Consider the following 13,170-nt stretch of genomic DNA (forward strand, 5'->3'; position numbering starts at 1 on the left):
GGCTCTTGGGCGGGGCTCAGAGGAAACAGGAAACAGGTCTTATATACCTGAACTCTAATCAGCATGACAGGTGACAGAAAACAGGCAGCAGACAAACTGGAATGGAGTGCCTGTACCACGAGGCTGCCCTGTTCAGCTTAGACAGGACAGAAACTGTTCAGTATCCTGGGAGCCCTGTATATGGAGTTTATTACCAACCCCTGGTTTCTGTCACATATCCTCCCCCCCAGCTCAGACCTCGAGGGGTGAGCGACCATGGATATTAGGGAGTGCATCCTTGACAACCCGTCGGCATTGCCATGTTTGTGCCCCGACCTGTGTTCCACAGAAAATTTAAAGGGCTGTAGGCTTAGGAACCACCTGGTCACCCTAGCGTTCTTCTCCCTATTTTGACACATCCAGGTAAGGGGTGCATGATCTGTGACCAATCGGAACTTTCTCCCCAACAGATAATACTTGAGTGTCTCTACAGCCCACTTTATTGCGAGACACTCTTTCTCGACTATGGAGTAATTTTTCTCCTGGGGATTTAGTTTCCTACTTCAATAAAGGATGGGGTGCTCCTCCCCTTGAGACTCCTGGGAGAGTACCGCCCCCAGCCCTACCTCAGATGCGTCGGTTTGGACTACGAACTCTTTGGAGAAGTCAGGTGTGACCAACACTGGTTGGGCACAGAGAGCTTCTTTCAGGCTTCTAAAGGCCTGTTCGGCTTCGGGGGACCACTTTACCATTAGCGGTCCTCTTGCTTTTGTGAGGTCGGTTAGTGGGGTTGCCTTAGTTGCAAAATTGGGAATAAACCTCCTATAGTAGCCAATTAACCCCAAAAAGGTCCTTACTTGTTTTTTTGTGACTGGCCTTGGCCAATTTTGTATCGCCTCTACTTTGAGTGTTTGTGGTTTGAGTAACCCTCTACCAATAGAATACCCCAGATACTTGGCCTCCTCCAGACCAATAGTGCATTTAGCGGGGTTAGCAGTTAGTCCAGCAGACCGAACTGCGTCGAGCACAGCTTGGACCTTTGGAAGGTGGGACTGCCAATCTTCACTATGGATTACCACATCATCCAGGTAGGCGGCAGCGTACCGAACATGTGGTTTTAAAATTTTATCCATCATTCTTTGGAATGTGGCGGGAGCTCCATGTAAGCCAAAAGGCAGCACCTTATATTGAAAGAGGCCGTCTGGGGTTGAGAAGGCTGTTTTTTCTTTTGCCCTTTCTGTGAGGGGAACCTGCCAGTACCCTTTTGTTAGGTCTAGGGTTGTGAGATATCGGGCTTTGCCCAGTCTCTCTACAAGTTCATCCACCCTGGGCATAGGATAAGTATCAAATTTTGACACCGCGTTTAGTTTCCGGTAGTCATTACAAAACCTTGTTGTACCGTCTGGCTTTGGGACTAAAACTATAGGGCTGTTCCACCCACTTTGGGATTCCTCAATTACGCCTAGTTTTAGCATTTTTTTAACCTCTAAACTTATAGCCTCTCTCTTGGCCTCTGGGATTCGGTACGGTTTAAGGTTAACTCGGACCCCCGGTTCAGAGACTATGTCATGTTTAATTACGTTAGTTTTACCTGGCTGTGTAGAGAAGATTTCTTTGTTCCTTCTCACTAAACTCTGGACCTCTCGTTTCTGATGCACGGACAGTGTTTCAGCTATGCTAACCTCTGGGTCAGTTTCTTGATTCTCTGACGGACCTGGGGGTACTAGGGTTAACAAGACCTCTCTATCTTTCCAGGGCTTGAGTAGGTTTATATGGTAAATTTGCTCAGGTTTCCTCCTACCTGGCTGCCTTACCCTATAATTTACTTCTCCCACTCTTTCCAAGACCTCATATGGCCCATGCCATTTAGCAAGGAATTTACTCTCCACGGTGGGAACCAGAACTAGTACCCTATCACCTGGAAAAAAAATTCTGACCCTAGCACCCTTATTATACGTATTCCTTTGTGCTTCTTGAGCTTTCTCCATGTGTTCCCTCACTATGGGTAGGACTGCAGCAATGCGGTCCTGCATTTGGGCAACATGCTCTATTACACTTCTGTAAGGGGTAACCTCGTGTTCCCAAGTTTCTTTGGCTATATCCAGTAAGCCCCTTGGATGTCGGCCATACAATAGTTCAAACGGGGAGAAGCCTGTGGATGACTGGGGAACTTCCCTAATGGCAAATAACAGGTATGGTAACAAACAGTCCCAGTTTTTTCCATCCTTATCGACCGCCCGGCGTAACATGCTCTTTAAGGTTTTATTGAACCTTTCCACTAAACCATCTGTTTGTGGATGATAGACTGAGGTTCTGAGATGCTTGATTTTTAGGAGTTTACATAGCTCTTTTGTTACTTGGGACATAAATGGTGTTCCCTGGTCAGATAAGATCTCTTTAGGAATTCCGACCCGGGAAAACAGAAGTACTAACTCTTTTGCTATGTTTTTAGCAGAGGTGCTACGTAGGGGAACTGCCTCCGGATATCGGGTAGCATAATCTAATATTACCAATATATGCTGATGTCCCCTAGCAGACTTTATTAGGGGTACTACTAGATCCATAGCAATCCGGTCAAATGGTACCTCTATTATGGGAAGGGGTACCAATGGGCTGCGGTATGCTTTGAACGGGGCGGTGATCTGACATTCTGGGCATGAGGAACAATAGTTTGTAATTTCTGCCAGAACCCCAGGCCAATAAAAGCTTCGGAGAACCTTTTCTTTTGTCTTTTCCACCCCTAGGTGTCCCCCCAATGGATGACTATGTGCGAGGTGTAATACTACGTTACGGAATGTCCGTGGTACCAACAATTGTTTAGTTGTAACTGATTTTCTTTTATCAACCCGATATACTAGGTCGTTCTCTACCTCGAAGTAGGGGTAAGCAAGTGACCTATCTGGTTGGCCATGAGTACTATTCTGGTCCCGTATATTTCCCCTTGCTACCGCTAATGTGGGGTCCTCCCACTGGGCCTTCTTAAAACTCCCAGGACTGACCTCTAGGTAAGCGAGGGTCTTATCCTGTACTGGGGTGGTAAGTGCCTGATCAACATCTTGATTTGGGGTATTCCCTACCAAAGTAGTGATGGGGAAGGGAATTTCACAGCACTCCTCCTTTTCCCCCTTCTTATTTGGGCCCTCGTCAACCTCCATTTCTGAAAAAGGGAAAGGATTTGTTTCTTCTAACACTTCGTTATGGTCTGCTATTGAACTCTGGGCGCTATTCTGAGCTGGGGACCACATTTTTAGAAAATGGGGAAAGTCGGTCCCTATTAACACATCATGTGCCAGTTTGGGTACAATACCCACCTTGAACTCTAAAGAACCAAACTCTGTTTCAAAAAAAACATCAACAGTGGAATATTCATGATTATCCCCATGTATACAACAAATTGCCACTCTTTGTGAACTGTTTACCTGTTTCTTCTTAATGGGCAATAGGTATTCGGACACTAGTGTGACCATACTCCCAGAGTCAAGAAGTGCCCGAACCCTCTTACCATTAACCTTTACAAATGCCCACAGATGGTTATTCAAGGGGTCCTCTGGGCTAGGGCCCATACATTGGGACAACAGCGAATAAGGTTCCACGCTGTTGCATTGCATGGGCTCATCATTTAGTGGGCAGATTTTTGCTGTGTGGCCCCTCTCATGACAATTTACACATTTAGGTACATAGTCTGTGTCCCACTTAGAGCCTTTTCCCGGCTCCCCATGTTGGCTATTGCCCTTAGTGTGCGAACCACTGTTGCTGGAGCGGCGTGAAGGTGGTCGCCGCTCTTCAGCGCCCCTTAACCCCGGTACCCTTTTACCGTCTATGGAAGAGTCCTGGAACCTCGGATAGTGGGGTTGCTCCACGACTGTGGGTTGCGGGTGCTCTTCTGCTGCACTGTACCTTTCTACAAGGGCCACAAGCTCATCCGCATTGTGGGGGTCACTCCGACTGACCCAACGGCGTAAGGCAGAGGGAAGTTTCCTCAAGAACTGGTCCATGACCAACCGTTCCACGATGTGGCTTGCTGAGTTGATCTCGGGTTGTAGCCACTTCCGGGCGAGGTGGATGAGGTCATACATCTGGCTTCGGGTGGCTTTATCCATCGTGAAGGACCATGCGTGAAACCTTTGGGCACGAACAGCCGTGGTTACGCCGAGGCGGGCGAGGATCTCGAACTTCAATTTTGCATAGACGTTAGCTTCGGCTGGCTCTAGATCAAAGTAAGCCTTCTGGGGTTCGCCGCTTAGGAAGGGTGCGATTAGACCAGCCCACTCAGCTTCTGGCCATCCCTCTCTCTGTGCCGTGCGTTCAAACGTGAGAAGATAGGCTTCCACATCATCCGAGGGTCCCATCTTCTGAAGGTAGTGGCTTGCCCTGGTCATTTTCGGAACTGGGGCTGCCTCTGCCAGTGGAAGGTTACTGATAGTCCCCCTCAGGATCTCGAGTTCCTGCTGTAAGCCCTGAGCGAACCGCTTTTGCTCCTCTCTCAGCAGGCGGTTTGTCTCTTGCTGGTTTGCATTAGTCTCTTGCTGGGCTATTAACAGCTGTCGCTGGGTTTCACTCGCCTGTTGCTGGGCTTCATTCGCGTCTTTCTGGACAGCGACATTGCGTACCAGCGCACTCACCACGTCTTCCATCTTGTTTGGAGAGAGAGAAAAAAAAACCTTCTTTTTTTTTTTTTTTAAAGTTCTTTAACCCCCAGACCCCCTAGTGCTCTGCCCGCATTCTCCACCATATGTGACAAACGGCTTACTCCGGGGCTCCGCCGTCTGTCCGGGACTGTTAGAACACGGTCTTTTAGGGTAGGTTAAATGATGAGACGTCACGTACTGTTCCTTTAAACAGGCTATGCCTGGTTTATTCAGTCCCAGGCACTGAGACTGCCACAGTTTAAACAGAAAACAAAGCCAAACAAAAGCTGCTCGTCTGAGCGATAACTTAAACTTAGATATTCCCTGACTCAGAGTTGGAAGTGGCTTGTCCACTTCCACCAACAAAATAAGTACCTTTGCAGTCTTTAGACAAACTAACAGAATGAATGAAGCGATTTGGGAAAGAGGCTTTCTCACCCCTCTGCAGTTCAGCAGCCTTCCAGGCTCTTGGGCGGGGCTCAGAGGAAACAGGAAACAGGTCTTATATACCTGAACTCTAATCAGCATGACAGGTGACAGAAAACAGGCAGCAGACAAACTGTGGAATGGAGTGCCTGTACCACGAGGCTGCCCTGTTCAGCTTAGACAGGACAGAAACTGTTCAGTATCCTGGGAGCCCTGTATATGGAGTTTATTACCAACCCCTGGTTTCTGTCACAGTATGTATATACACACACACACATACACACACGGAAAAACGACAAACAAAAGCGTCAACTCCATAGCACGTAACTGTGTAAAAAATATATACAGGCATACCCCGCTTTAAGTACACTCACTTTAAGTACACTCGCGAGTAAGTACATATCACCCAATAGGCAAACGGCAGCTCACGCATGCGCCAGTCATCACATCCTGAACAGCAATACCGGTTCCCTACCTGTACCGAAGCTGTGCCCAAGCAGGGAGACTATAGAGCCTGTTACAAATGTGTTATTTACATCAGTTATGCACGTATATAACGATTGCAGTACTGTACATGCATCGATAAGTGGGAAAAAGGGAGTGCTTCACTTTAAGTACATTTTCGCTTTACATACATGCTCCGGTCCCATTGCGTACGTTAATGCGGGGTATGCCTGTATACACATACACATATACACATATATATACATATATACATACATACATATATACATACATAAATACATACATACATACAGTCTGTGTGTGTGTGTATGTATATGTGTGTGTATATATATATATATATATATATATATATATATATATATATATATATATATATATATATATATATATATATACACACACACACACACACACAAATACACACGCACACACACACATATATAAAGCAGAAAATAGCCGTATTAATTCAGTTGCGATAGTGCAGAATAAATGAGTTCTTCAGTATTAGGTGATACCTTTTTTATTGGACTAACAATTTGTCATAGGACCAGCTTTCCAGAGTTCTCCTCTCCTTCAGGTCAAGCAATTAAAAAAAAAAAGTCTGTATATATGTTTCAACAATGGGATTATAATGAAAGTGCTAGAACAAGAGGCTGTGCTCTACAGTTTGGGGGTGGCAGGCTTATTGAAATCTGAGGAAGTACCTCACAGAACAGAGGTGGTACAGTACATTCTAGTACATGAGGTGAATGTAAAACTGCTTGGTATACACATACGGCTATCCTGATTATGAAAGAAAGCCAATGATTAAATGGGGTCTGAGGTTTTGCAGCAGACAAGAAGATGGCCATTCCAGGTGGGCCAAGTGGGTTTTTTCTTTCTGCCAGCAAATGTGGTTTCTGTGGAAGTGGCCAGCTAGTCTTATCTTGCCTATGTATAGAGTGGCCATTATATTCATAGGCAAGACTGTCTTAACACCTGATCTCTCTGTGTATTGACTTTTATTGAATAGCATATGAATTTGCTATTTGGTGTTAATTACTCATTTATAGGCTCATTTGCATATGCTGTGTTTAAAAATAATGCAAACATATCACCCTGTTAAAAAGCCCCCTATCACTGCTTTAGCGCTAATATGGTTGTAGTGAAGAGGTTGATAAATAAACTTGGTGTTAACGGGTAGCGCCAAATGTTCCCTTTATTGACCTTTAGTGAATCTAGGACAAAATGTCAAAACTGAGATAGATCTTTCTGTTGTGGAATTAGAGAGGGAGAGTGACACTTCTCTGTGTGGGAAGGGGTGAGATTGTGGTCTCTTTGGTAGCTGTGGGTGAGATACAGTTCTGCATGAGTTCGTGCAAAAGACAGTTTCACCACTCCTTGTGACACCGGAAGGTCGGCCTCATTTCTTGGCAGGGGTACGAGATCATGGCCCCTTTGCATTGCTTGAGTAGAAGAGAGCATGACTTTTCTGCAAGACATGGTTATCAAGGGCATTGTCTCTGCAGAAAATGGGTCCAGAAAAAGCTTTGGAACATTTGATGTTGAGGGCTAGAGGTAACGCAGACTCCCTCAGTAAGTGGAAGAAGGAATGACAGATGGCTATAGCTGAGATGGTCTTTTGGTCTTGGAAGTGAAAGGTCAGCCCCTTTCTACAGGAGGGGCAATACATATAGTATGGTTCTGCGTTGATTAGCAGTCTGATTTTGACAGTGATGGCTCTGTTTCCTCCTGGGATAGAAGAGAGGTTGGGTATCTACGGTTGTGGTTGTGTTAGCTTAATAGAGCAGTAATCTTATGTTTCCCTCAGTCCGGCCAGCATTCGAGGAGGGGGTAACAGTGCCTGCTGTGGTAAGGAAGCACGAATTTATCCGCTCAGAGAGTATTAACTGGCGCAGCCTGCGGGAAGAGCTGAATGGCGAGGAGGAGGAGGGAGGAGGCGTATGGAGGACAGCAACGGCGGCGGCAGCGGCGACGGCAGCAGCGGCGGCACCCAGAAGAGATGGGGAGAAGTGGCGCTCCCACAGCCCAGGTAAATCCTGAGAGCAGCGGCCAGCGTTGCTTAGTTAGAGAAGATATAGAATGAGTTCCACAGCGCAGAATTTAAAATGCACATTTGTAGGAGTGTGATTGTTTGACAATACAAATTGCTTTATACAACATTATTGAAAATTAAAACATTATGTTTATTAAAACATTATTAGCCAAATGTATCTCACTCCTCTCCTTGGGGGAACCCAGTCAATCCAGTTTTTGGCATAACCAATGAATTACAAAGAGCACACGGATGCATTTATCTGCTGTGTAGGGCTACGCTTACAGTGCAGGCTACAGCGACACGACCGCGTGATGTCAGCCGTCTCCGCTGTAATAGCGATTCCTGCTTATGGGGCAGGAGACGAGAGGGTGACCGGGCGCGTGACGGAGGCGTGGTCATGAGCGGTTCACCCTCATTGGCGGAACCACTGACGTCACGCGGCGATCGCCGAAAAAGTCAAAATCCTTTGATTACCGGTGATTGCGACCGCTCTGTCACTCTGCAGCGCAGTTGTGGTCACGCCCACTATGGGCACCCGCGACGGACTGCATGTACTTGGTACAATGCTGTGTGACGTCGCTGTAAACAGTACTATAAGCACAGCCTTATTTTGGTTGTCCCAACACATAGCCGGGCTGCGGTATACCTAAACTGTGGGTTAAGAATCACTGCATGAGCCCCAAATGCACAGATATTTGCCAGAGCTGCCTTGTGGACTTCTGTCCAATGCTGTCCTTTTTGATTCAGGTTTATAATTAACAGGAGAGTCCTTCAGCAGCTGTATTTATTCAGTGATATGTTTTGTCCTTTAATCGGAGTAATCTTTTGACTACTTCACCATTTTTATCATCAGCGTTATCCTAGAAAATATTTTTCTAGAGATAAGTGGGACTGTATTTGTGAAATGTTGTCGGGGTGTTCATGGCTGTAAAATGGAAGACACATTAAGCAGACGTGACCCAATGTTTCGTGGTTTTCTGCCGATACTGGGTTTCAAACGGTTGGGTGGACGTTTCAGAGTCTAGAGACTGCTTTTCGCTTCAGGAAAACCCCACAATTAGTAGAGCTTTGCAGCGCAGGTTTACATTGATGGGGTTAAGTAATCTGATAGCTGTGTTCTGATCTTAAAATTGTTACTAGGGTTTGAATATTATGGTTTTGCAGCTGCCTGCGCTTCCTTTTTAGACACAGCCTTGAAAGATCATATAAAATATAAGGCGCTCCACTGAATCAAAGCAATTGAATTAAGATTTCTTTACTTCTTCCTCCGGTGAGTGAAAGGAGCGATGTTGGATGTGTATTGGTGATCTGAATTCTTGCAGGGAGCAGGGCCATGCTGCAATTCCACATCCATTCTTTCACTTTGCTTCTGGAGGAAGCGTTGTTGCCGTGTTAAACAGGACTGTGCTTCTCCCATAGAAGCACAATGACCGATTAGTAACTAATATCAGCAAGGCATTTTGGGCCATACTTACCAAGTGCTACACCATAAGACACACTGGAGCCTCATTCAAGTGAATGGTACTGTATATAAAAGGCTATATTTACCAAGCTGTGTTAGGACACCTCCCGTTTCAGAAGACACTTTGCAGACCATTCACTTGAATCGGCAGTAATGGGCCATATATACTAAGCTAGTATGTTAGGTCACCGAGCTATACAGTAGCACTTAAGTTGTCTCTTGGTATGAAGTAGGTTGGCTATTATCAGGGATATGAGTAGTTGGGCTGGTGACAAGGATCGGAGAAGTTAGGCTTGTGAGAGAAATAGTAGAACAGAAGCGGTTGACTAGCATTGTGGGATGGGGAAGCCAGATTGGTTTGCATCATGGCAAAGAGGTTAGGTTTGGATAGCATTGTGAGGGAGACTTAAGGTTGGATAGTGATATGGACGTTATTAGTTTGACTAAATGTAAAAACTGGTAAGGGTGGCTGGTGGTACGGGATTTGAGATGCCAACTGAGGTAGAAGGTATTTGCTAGCAAAGGTTGTAGAGGGCAGGTTTTGGTGTACTAACAGTATGGGGAAGACGCAGCTAGGTTAACTAGTGATGAGTGAGAGATGCCGCTTAGTTGAATATTAATATAGAAGAGGAGAGAAGTCACGTTGGATAGTGACGGGGAGGTGAACTCAAATGTTAGAAGGTTATTTTTTAGTTCATCAGACCAGATTGTCCTCCTTTCTTCCTCTCCAACCCCTCAGGCTGCACATCTCACACTGCTTCTTTGTTGCAAATGCATGATGGTCAGATGGGGCATGGGGCATGTGGGTTAGAGATGTTTTGCATGGCGTATTTGAGAGGATATATAGAAGTGAAAGACAACTACATGTTTGTATGTGAAGGTATGCGTGTGGCTTGTGTGCGCCTCATGTGCAAGTCAATGCTTTTGCCAGAAGTCAACCACATGGTGGAATGTGAGGGAAGGAATGGGATGATTGATAGAAATATGTCATTTTTATAATATTAAATTGGGCTTTTTATTGTTAGAATTGTTATACTTTGCATTACTCTATTTGTCAGCATCTTTATTTACAAAAGAACAGCTTGAACTTGAACTGTCAGGATAGTTTCAACAATAAGCAACACATTGTAAAGTAATTATGATGGGTATCATTAGCCCAGCGGGGGGAAAGAAGCCGGAACAAGCGTCAGGTAACCTATCCAGGAAAGGGAGAGGTGGTGATGCAACTTTACAGGTCCTTGGTAAGACCTCACCTAGAGGTTTGTTCAGTTCCAGTGACTGAGGCCTATTCTAGATCATCCAAAGTGACCAATTTAGGCCTTTTCGGACGATCAGCTACTGCTATAGCGATTAGCAATTGTGAAAAGAAGGGCTATTAAAATGGTGAATATAAAACTTTTTGGGAAATACCTTTATATACAGTTAGGAGGAGAGAAGGGATATGATTCTCTTATCTCATTGCTCATCTCCTGCACTCTGCTCATGGTCTCCTTTCCACCCCTTCCAACTCTACTGCTCTCTCTCGCAGGAAATCCTTTTCCCTAACTGCTCCTTACCTGTGGAACTCCCTCCTGCCCCCCCCCTCTCTCCTGACTCTCCTTCCCCCCGCCCTCTCTCCTGTCTCCCCCCCCCCCTTTCAGCGGAGGTACGGAGACACGTGGGGTCTGTCTGAGTCCCCCGTCCGGAGCAGCCCTCCTCTCCATCCCCCCCCCCCCCATGAAGCCGGGTCGCTTTTCTCCACACATGGACCCTCAAATGATTAATATGTTCCCTCAATCAGTCCCAATATAACATCTGTCACGAACAGCACACTTGTGAGCACGTGACCCCTCCCCCCTTTTTAAAATGTTTTATTATTTGTGTATGTAACGCATGTGCTGATATATAATTCTACATTCTTACCTAAGCTGGCAATTGTTTGGTGCTCCTGCTATAAATGTGTAAAAATCCGGATTGTGTGCCTAACTTAATGTCTGCTTCAGTCAGTGTAACTCAGCAGCTACAATGTATCCTTATATTACTTAGGTACATTATCTATTGTTACAGTTTACAGCCTCAAACTACTGGGATCATTGCCAACAAGTTATCCGAGACCGGAAAGGAGGGAGGTGGGCTAACATAGTTACATAGTACACCTGCTACAGAAATCTAAGAATGCTTTAAAAATGGCATTGAGTTGAATTTAAAAACAAATGCATTAAGTATGATCTAATACAGGGGAGCGCAAACTTTTTGTGCTGTGCCCCCCTGTCCCTCTGTCCCCGGCTCTTCCCCCCCCCCCCCCCCCCCCCGCCTACCTTCATCGTAGGCATGTGACGTCAGGTCACATGGGTTGCCATGGCGACGCAACACAGACTGCTGAATCCCGGTAAGTAAACAGTTGCAGGGGCCTCACGCGATCCGCCAGCATTTAATTTAAATGCCTGGGGGAAGAGCGCGGGTCTCTGCAACTGCCCGCGCCCCCCCATCACAATCTTTCGCCCTCCACTTTGCGCACCGCTGATCTAATACTACAAAACTGATTTATTTTTAACCCCCCCCCCATAAGACTTCAAATGTTTTGCTGCTTTAATAGACAGAGGATGAGACACGCACTCAATATCAAGGGTAATAGAGGTGGGGTACTTAGCTGCCGGTGCGCTGGTCCTGGGGAGCTCCTGTAGTCCCAAATGTTCCAGTACAAAGAAGAAGAAGCCGGCACACGGTTTTACTCAAAAGGAGGTTTAATATGCCATAAAGTCCAACGTTTCGGCAGTCTAATACTGCCTTTCTCAAGGTGAAGGCTACCAAACACAAGAAAACAGTCAAAATATATACCACCCCCCTGATACTCACCCCTCCCCGTTCTGCCACATAACCAAGACGCTGACGCCCACCTCCCAGAGATGTTAGTGGCATAGGAAAGATAACAATTCACGTGTCTGATCCCAAAATACACCTCTGCTGAATTTTAACTCTTAATTAAAAAGTAGGGCTTAATATACTAAATTCCCTTCCTTAAGAGCAATATAAGCCCACCAACTTATTCAATAAGCTCTGGCAGTTGTACGACTTGAAAGAAGAAGGGTGGGGGGAGCCTTTTTTTGACGTTTAAACGTGGACTCAAATGTAAAAAACCTCATAACTTTATTTCTATCATACTATCATACACGATTCATATCAATATGTTTCAGCGAGTTTGCCGAATATAACAAGACTCATTTTGACCGACTTGCTCCTAAGTTTTAGTGATAAGTGGATGTGTCCCTTGCCACCTCCTAATTATGACGGATTTGCCCTTCTTGCATTCGTCTCATTGCAACTGTTACGCCTATCTATTTCTCTCAGGCCAATGATATCTGCATATTTAATACAGTTACTCTTTTTAGAAATACCTTCTTAGGGTCTTTATTTTAGTGTTAGGGAAGCCATATTTTCGTCCCATCTCTGGCAAAACAGATGTTGATTCGAGATATCATCAGTCCTATACAACACAGGGCTGGCTTGAAAAGCCATAAAAACTATTTGGAAGGTAATTTGTAACTAAAGTTCACCCCTTGTGTGCCAGATTGATTAAAATACCCAATATCTTCTGCCCTATTTATTAGACACGGGTAGAGTAATCCAAGGCATATCATAATAGTGTGGCTTTGAACTGCCCTTAGAACATAATAGTAATGATTTAACGCCAGGCTACATCCCAGTTAAGAGAAGTTTTGTATGGTTTTCATGTAAGTTAGCTGTGTGTGTTTAATATCAAGAAAGACCTATTTATCAATATAATAATCAAAGCTAAATTATATCAAGGGATGGGCCTCTGTGTGCTGCATGTTCTGTCCATCTCCTATAATGTAATTTGTGGCTCTGCCTGTGGAAGGGACTGTTGGGTAACAACGAAAAGGAGCTTTGCTAATAAATTCACACGCTTTTCAAAATGTCCTTGTAAGGCCTCGGCCATGTTTGCTGCTTGCTTGCGGAAGCGTGCTGACGCGCGCTCCCGCTCAGCACTGAGCCCCTACAGCCGCAATTAGAGCAGCTTTAGTAGGGGCTCACCTGCACTTCCGTGCGCTTGCGGAAGCGCAGGTCTTAGGGGAATTTAAAATTCCCCCGCTTGCCGGCGAGACAGGCCGGTCACGTAAGCGGTTCGCCCAATGAGGGCGAACCAGCTCCGTGACGTCACTGGCCCGCCCCCG

The 13,170-nt window shown here is 45.6% G+C and overlaps 1 protein-coding gene across 12 annotated transcripts in view; it reads left to right on the plus strand.

Annotated features, from left to right (window-relative positions):
* GIGYF2 (GRB10 interacting GYF protein 2) overlaps positions 1-13,170 on the plus strand; it is a 127,407-nt gene that overhangs the window by 65,784 nt on the left and 48,453 nt on the right. For 9 of the 12 annotated variants that reach the window (XM_075569583.1, XM_075569584.1, XM_075569586.1 and 6 more), the window contains one exon: positions 7,309-7,530. The exons of the other annotated variants lie outside the window; for them this stretch is intronic. In XM_075569583.1, coding sequence (XP_075425698.1) covers positions 7,309-7,530 — 222 coding nt within the window. The remainder of the gene's footprint in view (positions 1-7,308; positions 7,531-13,170) is intronic. 12 annotated transcript variants of the gene reach the window in all.

Source organism: Ascaphus truei, chromosome 14 (genome assembly GCF_040206685.1).
Source record: "Ascaphus truei isolate aAscTru1 chromosome 14, aAscTru1.hap1, whole genome shotgun sequence".
Classification (NCBI taxonomy): domain Eukaryota; kingdom Metazoa; phylum Chordata; class Amphibia; order Anura; family Ascaphidae; genus Ascaphus; species Ascaphus truei.